The following is an 8,584-nucleotide window of genomic DNA, read 5'->3' on the forward strand; positions in this document are numbered from 1 at the left end:
CATGCAGCAGATGGCCGAGGACAAGGCCTCAGTGAAAGCCCAGGTGACGTCCTTGCTGGGGGAGCTGCAGGAGAGCCAGAGCCGCTTGGAGGCCGCCACCAAGGAGCGGCAGGCTTTGGAGGGCAGGTGAGTAGGGAGGGAAAACCAGCCTGGAGGCCGTTGTCAGGGTGCCCGAGAAGAATGAGGCCATTCAGGGGCTTCCAGAGAGCTCCTCTGTGACAGGATGGATGGGAGCACACGGGCGTGGGGCAGGTGTGTGGTGGGGCTGTGGACTGGGTGTCCAGGACTGAGTCCCAGCGGCACTTCTGGCCTCTCTGACCTTTTGCTGGAGTTTGGATTATTTCCTGAGGGGGCATTTGCCGGGCAGTGGGGAAGAACACCCCGTGACCTGCAGGAAAGCACTCCAGTGCCCTCCCGGCTGAGGTTGATGACAGGGACAGGGCATGCGCCAGCACCCCCAAGGACAGAAGACGCGGGTCGGGGGTGGAGAACCCCACACCTTCGGCTTCCCCTCTCCCTCCCATGAGGGGCCAGCCGAGCACTCTCCCTTCTCCGGCAGTGACAGATGCCTCCCTGGAGACCCAGGGAGCCCACTCGAGACTCAGCGCCCCGGGTTTCATTGAGGGCTGGTCGCTGCCCGGCACGTGCCAAACTTCCCGATTCCCAGAGGAAAGCAGGTGCGCCCCCTAAACCACCCTGTGGTGCCAGAGTCCAGGCACAGGGACCACCCTTATCAGTAGGGAAAGTGTCTTGTTGATGCAGGGCACTCGCACCAGCCCACTGCCCGGGCACCACCCCGGGGTCAGCCTTGCAAGCCGGCCCTTCCGAAGCCGGCAGCCTCAGGTCCACCAGTCGCTCTCTCCTGCAGAGGGAGGTTCCTGTAAGCGGGGTCATTGGGTCAAAGGGCACGGATGTTTCGGTGGTTCTCACGCCGCCCGGCTGCTGCCGTCCAGAAAGATGGGTCCAGGCGACAGAGGTGGCCCCAGCTCTCCCAGCGCGGGAGGTGATCGGGGTGCCCTGGGCGGTGTCGGGGGCGCCTTTGTGAAGGAGGCTGGAGGAGCAGGCAGGGGTGACAGCGTGTGAGCGCGCTGCCCTCTAGAAAGAAGATGGCGAAAGGGAGGCCGCGGAAGGCTGAGCCTGCTGGCCCCTGGCTCTTCGCATTCTGCTGTTTCCCGTACACGCTTCTGTCCCTCCGGGTTTCGAAAAGGCACGTGTAATTTTTAGGGCGCTTTTGGGTCTCGCCGCCTATCTTTTTTCTACGCACATGAAAGAAGCCAACTTTGGTCACTTAATGACCCTGCAGGGGCGTCCCTCCAGCAATTGTAGGCTCTTGGGCACCCTCCTTCCCTGTCCCCTGCCCCTGTCTCCGTGGCTGAGCGTGTACGTGCTGAGCTGGACGGCTCGGGGCAGGAAGCCTGCCCGCATCTCACATCATTCGGCGTGGCCATTTAAGTGGCCTCAGACTTAATGCACATGGCTGCCCTTTGAGCCCTGGCCTGTCACATCGGGCCCCTGGCAGGCAGCACTTCCATCTGCTGATGACAGTGGCAGCCGCTAACTTTTGTCGGCTCCCAGATGGGGACCTGTGTTCAGTAGATTTGGATGGGCGCGTGTACACGGTGAGACCAGAGACCATCCCCAGTAGCCTCCCCCACCAAGAAGCAGCCACTGTCGTCGCACAGGGAGCTGTGTGGACGTAGGGATGTGGAGCGGGGAGATGGCGGGCTGGGCCGGAGGTGGCTGAGGAGAGCTGAGCTGTCACTGCACCATGGGACAGGGCACCGGGAATTCTCTGCTGAGGCTGCTGCTGTCTCCTGGGTGGGCAGGCGCGAGGCTCTTCGTGCAGGTGCGGACCCCAGGGCCCAGACGGGCCTGCGCCCCCTCGCCACTTCTGGAGCTGTGACTGGTCGGCAGAGAGCCTCTGAGCACTGACCCTGCCTCCCCTTCACCTCCCCCTGCCCTGCCCCATTTCTCACCTTCTCCCTCTCCGGCTTCCAGAAAGGCTCTCTTTGCTGGCTGTCTCCACCTGCTTTCCTCCCAGTCCCTCCCAGCCCATCCACTGAGATGGCTCTGGCCAGGGCCCCCAGCGCCCACGTGTCGCAACCCAATGGGCAGTTCCCTGGGGCTCCTCTCCCCTGGAACCACCTCCTTCGCCTTCCAAAGGGCTTCTCTGGGGGCCGCCATCAGCCTGACCCTGCCCCCATTCGGCTGCCCTGCAGTTGTCCCTGTTTCCAGTGATAGTGCGCCCACTGTGATGCCTGGAGGACCCCCTTGGTCCCACCTCTCTGTGACTTGTCCCCCCCTCCTTGGTCCCACTGTGCCGTGACTTGTCCCTGCCTCTGCACAGCGTGGCGGGGATGCTGGGAGCACAGGAGGGTCCTGCTACAGGCCCTCTGTGACCGCCCATGCCCTCACCAGGGTCCGGGCCGCCAGCGAGCAGGCCCGGCAGCTGGAGAACGAGCGCGAGGCGCTGCAGCAGCAGCACAGCGTGCAGGTGGACCAGCTGCGCCTGCAGAACCAGAGCATGGACGCCGCCCTGCGCATGGAGCGCCAGGCTGCCTCGGAGGAGAAGTGAGTGGGCCGCTGCCTCCTGGGAGCCCTTCCAGGGGCCGGCTGGTGGGGAGGGCCCAATGCTGTCCCTTACCGTTGTCACACCCCAACGATCCGGCTTTCAGAGGGTGACATTGTTCGCTCTCCGGTCCACATGTCAACAGCGTCCCGTCTGGGATCCTACCTTCTCCTTGTTGGCGTGTCTTTTGAGTCTTCTTTAATCTAGAACAGTCCTCCTGCTTTTCTCTGTTTTTCTTGAACTTGACTTTTTTGACCAGTACAGGACAGCTCTGTTTTATTATAAACATTTCTTTGTGTACATTTTGAAATGCCAGATTGATGGAAAATGATATGAAATAGGTAGCAAAGCTTGCCTCAGAGCTGACGGCCTTCCAGGCACACAGGCACCCTGAAAGCCACATTCTGGTCTGTGGCCATGACGACAAGGAAGAGGGTGGAGTTGGAAGCAGTAAGAGCTGTGGCTGGGTCAGCACAAGGTGGTTCTCCAGCCTCAGCTCCTTTTCCATAGGAGGAAGCTGGCCCAGCTGCAGGTGGCCTATCACCAGCTCTTCCAAGAGTATGACAGCCACATCAAGAGCAGCATGGTGAGCAGTGAGTGGAGCCGAGTGGACATGGTGGCGGCATCTCCTGGGCTGCCGGCCTGGAGCTGACTCCCTCAGCTCAGGGGTACTGGAACTCAAGGCCCTACCTTAACAGACTCACACAGCTGGCTCTGGAGAGGGATCCTCCATTCGACCTAGAGCTTCGTCAGGGCTCTGGGGTGATGGCTCAGGACAGGCAGTGGGGAGGCGGGGACGCTGGGGCTGTGTTGTTTGCAGCCCATGTTGGACTAGGCGGCGCCTCCAGATGCTCCACCTGTGGGCAGGACCACGCTCGTCTCTGCAGCTGGTCCCTCCCGCCAGGCGTCCCCAGATTTCCCTGGGAATGTTTCCATACCAGTGTTGAAGGTGGCTGATACCCCTTTTCTAGTTTGTCCTCGTCAGACTTATACTGAGTGCGGCTTCTAGTGATCACATTCTAAGAAGGATGTAGTCAAACCCGAACATACCCGGAAGAGACTTATAAGGGTAAAGCCTGAAAAGTGGGTCCCATGAGGAAGAGTTAGTTAGGAAAGCGTGTCCCTTTGATCTCCAGAGGGAGGGCTTGGTGGTGTGTGTGTGCGTCTGTGTGTGGGGCTGGGGCATCCGTGAGGGACCAGCAGACCCTCGGCCAGGTGGCAGAGCGGAAGGACCGACGGGCCTCGGCTTAGCGGGCACATGGTGGAGCATTAGTGCATGAGACTGGCTCAGTGTGCAGCACGTGGCCTCAGGAGGGAGTGTGGCCCCCATCCTTTGAGGGGTCAGAGGACTGTCCAGCTGGGAAGGGAATGTCGGCCTGGGGGCGGTTGTGCCAGATGACCTCGAGGTCCCCTCCAGCCTCCGCCTTTCCTGGGCCCTGCATAGCACGGGCTGGCTGGGCCCGATCTCTCGTTCCTCTCGGTTCTGCCTTCCTGGAGTGGCAGCTGGCCTGGGGGCAGCCCTGCCCCAAGGCGGAGCCAGACCAGGCTCTGTCAGCTCCCCGTCGCCCACATCTAGGGATTGCAGCTGGAAGATCTCAAGCAGCAGCTCAAGCAGGCCGAGGAGGCCCTGGTGGCTAAACAGGAGCTGATCGACAAACTGAAGGAAGAGGCTGAGCAACACAAGACTGTGATGGAGACGGTTCCGGTGCTGAAAGCCCAGGTGAGGGCTCTCCTCTGCGGCCTGCGCGCGGGTGAACAGACCGGGCCACTGGCGCTGGGACCGGCATGCCTCTGGCAGCGCTTTGCACTGGCCTCTCGGAAGCTCTTTGAGTCCCTCGCAGTGTTCCTTGAAGCCTCGATGCCTCTGGGGTGACTGTCTTTGTGCTGTGGGCTCTGGGAGAACAGGAGTGGGCTCTGCCTTCCCCCGGCCCCCGTGGCTGCCGTGGAGTGTCCAGTGCGTGGCTGATGGAGAGTGGGCACTGCCCCTGTCTTGGCTTTGCCAGGCGGATATCTACAAGGCGGATTTCCAGGCTGAGAGGCAGGCCCGGGAGAAGCTGGCTGAGAAGAAGGAGTTCCTGCAGGCGCAGCTGGAGCAGCTGCAGAGGGAGCACAACAGGCTGAAGACCAGCTGTCAGGAGTCGGCCAGGTGGGCCTCGGAGCGCGGGACCCACGGGGAGTGGCAGCGGGTACCGGGCCTGTCAGGTTAGGGGGAGCTGGCCTCCCTCTCCCCGCCTCGCGCCTCGTCCTTCCATCAGCTTTGTACGTGCTGGAGATTGACTCATACGTACTGATCGGACGGTTTCTTTTCTCAAAGGATCGAAGACATGAGGAAGCGGCATGTAGAGGTCTCCCAGGCCCCCTTAGCCCCTGCCCCAGGTGAGGGAGCTGCAGGGGGAGGGCTGGGGAGGGCAGGGTGCTGGGAGGAGGTGCTGAGGATCCTGGAGCCCAGCGAGAGAGCCCCTGGCCCCTCCTTCCCAGCGGTACCGCCCCTGGGGGCGGGGCTAAAGGGGAGGCGCTAGCGGTGGGGACCCAGGTCACTGGAACCAAGGTATCTTGGCACTTTCTGCCTTGGCCCTTCCCTGCAGTTTGTGCAAGGGGACACACAAGAAGCCCGCCCCCACCAGTGCCTATTCTCTTTCCCCAGCTCATCACTCCTTTCACGTGGCCCTGCCCAGCCAGAGGAGAAGCCCCCCTGAAGAGCCGCCCAACTTCTGCTGCCCCAAGTGCCAGTATCAGGCTCCTGACATGGACACGCTGCAGATACACGTCATGGAGTGCATCGAGTAGGGCTGCCTACCGACACCCAGCCCAGGACAGTGCAATCTGTTGCTTTCCTCTCCTGTCTGCCTGGTCCTGAATTAGGGGCTGGGTGACAGAGGGTGGGCCCCTTCTCTGAGCCCCGAGACCTAGCCGCAGGGCCTTACGTCCCCGTCCGCTGGTTCACCTCTTTCAGGGCACACAGAGCCCCAGATAGGCGCGATGCTCTGCTTTTTCTGTTCGTTCTGTCTGCTTGACTCCGGGGTTCGCTCTTCTTTCACCTGTGCTGGGGAAGCCAAGAGCCCAGGCCAGGGCTCCCAGACAACTGATTCCCAGGCTGAGACGGGCAGGACCCTTCGTCCCGGCCGCCTGGCACAGTGCGGTGCTGCTCTCATGGGCCGTGTGCTGTTCCATTGGCGGCTGCACCACTGTGGATTGAACTTGTCTGCTGCTAGCGGACGTTTGGGTTGTTACTGGTCTTTTTACTGTCATAAACAACACCACGCTGAAAATCCTTGTGCGTCCGTCATATGTACCTTTTGGTTGGATCCCGCAGAAGCGGCACCATTGAGCAGGGGGGTAGACAGTGCCGGCGCTCCCCTACCCTGGGCGTGCTTTCCCACTCCTCCCTCACTCCCCATAGCCCTGCCGCAGATGATGGGTGTCCAGCCCGTGGGCTTGTGCCGTCCACCAGGCGAGCCGTTCTCTGTTAAGAGAGAGCTTGAGCATCTCTTGAGAGCTTGAAGGGTCCTGTTCAGTTCTTCTGGTGTAGACAGCTTGTTGGTATTTTTTGCCCATTTCTCTATTGGGCTGTTAGTCTTTTGTTCCTTGACTTACAGCAGCTCTTTGGTCATTAGTGGGATCAGCTCTTGTGTGTGATAGAAATTTCGGTTATCTTTTCCTCCTGACTTGGTACCGGTGTGTTTGGACTGGAGCTTGTCACTTTTTTTTTTTTTTTTTTTTTGCAGTACGTAGGCCTCTCACTGTTGTGGCCTCTCCCGTTGCGGAGCACAGGCTCCGGATGCGCAGGCTCCGCGGCCATGGCTTACGGGCCCAGCCGCTCCGCGGCATGTGGGATCTTCCCGGACCAGGGCACGAACCCGTGTCCCCTGCATCAGCAGGCGGACTCTCAACCACTGCGCCACCAGGGAAGCCCTGGAGCTTGTCATCTTTGTAGTCACGTTTATCCACTGTTCCTTCACGGCTTTGGGTTTGGAGTTGTTGCGACCACCTCTTGGTCTGGCGAGGGGCACGTCCCACACGTACGCTTGCCCTGTCCTTGCCCTGACACTGCAGTGCGCTCTTGTCCTCCCCAAGTGCGTTGCCACCCAGTGTGAGCAGTGGCGGCCGTATGTCATCACATTCCAGAAGTTTGTGATGCCGTTCCCCACACCAGCCGCAAATGCCCCGGCCTGGCCAGCAGAAGCCACTCAGCAATCTTTGGCAGATTACCAGCACCAGAGGACTCTTCCTGGTTGTTTTGCAAAATTCTGGCTATTTCCGAGGATGTCAAAGCTGTGGGCATTACCCCTGCAACTGTGGTTTACTCCTCAGTGCCCAGCCTCTTCCTGCACCCCGTGGGCTGCCCTGGTTGGGAATGGGATGTCACAGGTCCGTCCCTGGGTTTTGTCCAGGCCGCCCTGCTATGCGGCAGTGACAGGGTGGGCTAGGATCGGAGTATAAGTCTCCTGCTGGAAGACGGCCCAGCCAGCATCCTGTTCCAAAAACAGGCCTTGGCTGGGGGCTTTCTTGGCATCTGCAGGGGTGGGAGGGGCTGGCCCACTTCCTGAAGCCCAAGTATGTAGTTGCAGATGGTCCTTCGGGAGCATGTTAAAGGCACAGAGAGGTTCTCCGCTCCTGGGTGCTGCGTTTCAGTCCACATCCTGCAATTTTTCGACGAGCACTTTGTGTTTTGGGGGGAATGTGTTAGCTTCCTGTTGCTGCTGTAACAAATGGCTGCAAGCTTGGTGGCTTAAAACAACAGGAATTCATTCTTTGCCAGTTCTGGAGGCCAGAGTCTGAGGTTCAGGTGCGGGCGGGCTTGGCTCCTGGCGCCTCTGAGGGAGCCTCAGTTCTGGGCCTGTCTCCTAGCTCCTGGTGGCTGTCCTCGGTGCTCCTTGGCTGGCAGACGCGTCTCTCCGGCATCTGCCTCCGTCTTGACCTGGGCTTCTCCACTTCTGTCTGTGTCCTCTTTCTTCTCTTCTAAGGATACTTGTCGTTGGATTTGGGGCCCACCTGTGTCATCCAGGATGGCCTCATCTGTAGACCCTTAACTTTCATCACATCCCCCAAAACCCTTTTTCCAAATAAGATCACAGCCGCAAGTTCTCGGGGTCAGGACACGTATATCTCTCTTGGCCACCATTCAGCCCAGCACAGGGGCGTCTTCTGGAGCCCACAGATTAGGACAAACGCAGTCAAAGGCAGGCGTCTCCAGGAGCTGCAGCTCTGTCGGAGGGCTTGTTCCCCAGGGTGATGGTGGTGAGGAAAGCTGGAGTTGGCGGTGGGTGGGCCCTTGCAAGGCTTGGGGACTGTCGATCCTTAGGACGTCTTGTCTCCAGCTGCACACCGCTGCTGCGGCCAGTGGACGTGGCCGGGAAAAGGGGTCAGTGCTGTTGGACCACCTGCAACCTGTGCTGACTCCTGGCTGTGTAGGGATTGGCTTCGTGCTTCTAACAGGGTGGCAGGTGCACAGGAGCCCTTCTCTGATCAGCTCCCTTTTCTGAAAGGGGGTTGAAAGAAGGGGAGACCCTGGAGTGGTGCGAGGCGGACGTTCTCCCCCCCAGGAGTGTGCCAGCACCTCGGCGGTGACCCCCACGCAGGCCGCACGGCGGCAGCGGCGAGAGCTTGACACTCGTGCTGCCCATGCCCCGGACCGGCTGAGTCGGGGCTGGGATGGGACCAGGCGCCGGCCGAGAACCACTGCTCTTTGGAACCCTCTCTTCCTGGAGGCTGTCTTGATTACTGTAACTTTGGAGTATAGTCTGGAGTTAGGGAGCCTGATTCCTCCTGTAGGGCCGACTGGACCTGAGAGACCGAGGGTTTTAAACCAGGGCTTCCACTCTCTGGCTTCGCGAACAAGTGGCTGGATTCCTCCCGTGAGGGAAGCAGCCTGCCTGTAGGATTAGCTGTGGCCCCTTGATACTCGTGACCCTGGGTTTGGGAGGTAGAGACAGACAGACAGAAGCACATCCCTGTTGTCATTCCCACACGCACCACTCCGTTACCTGCTTAAGAGGAATCCAGATGAGCCATGAA

General features: G+C 60.3%; 1 protein-coding gene across 2 annotated transcripts in view; it reads left to right on the plus strand.

The window, feature by feature from the left end:
- Positions 1-5,885, plus strand: part of IKBKG (inhibitor of nuclear factor kappa B kinase regulatory subunit gamma) — a 22,634-nt gene extending 16,749 nt beyond the window's left edge. For both annotated transcript variants that reach the window (XM_082864071.1, XM_082864070.1), the window contains exons 4-10: positions 8-126; positions 2,419-2,571; positions 3,080-3,155; positions 4,146-4,289; positions 4,573-4,715; positions 4,884-4,945; positions 5,214-5,885. In XM_082864071.1, the coding sequence (XP_082720197.1) occupies positions 8-126; positions 2,419-2,571; positions 3,080-3,155; positions 4,146-4,289; positions 4,573-4,715; positions 4,884-4,945; positions 5,214-5,356 (840 nt within the window). In that variant the 3' untranslated portion in view covers positions 5,357-5,885. The remainder of the gene's footprint in view (positions 1-7; positions 127-2,418; positions 2,572-3,079; positions 3,156-4,145; positions 4,290-4,572; positions 4,716-4,883; positions 4,946-5,213) is intronic.
- Positions 5,886-8,584: the final 2,699 nt, after the last annotated feature.

The sequence above is a fragment of the Leucopleurus acutus genome (assembly GCF_964270905.1).
Source record: "Leucopleurus acutus genome assembly, chromosome: X".
NCBI classification, from domain to species: Eukaryota; Metazoa; Chordata; class Mammalia; order Artiodactyla; family Delphinidae; genus Leucopleurus; species Leucopleurus acutus.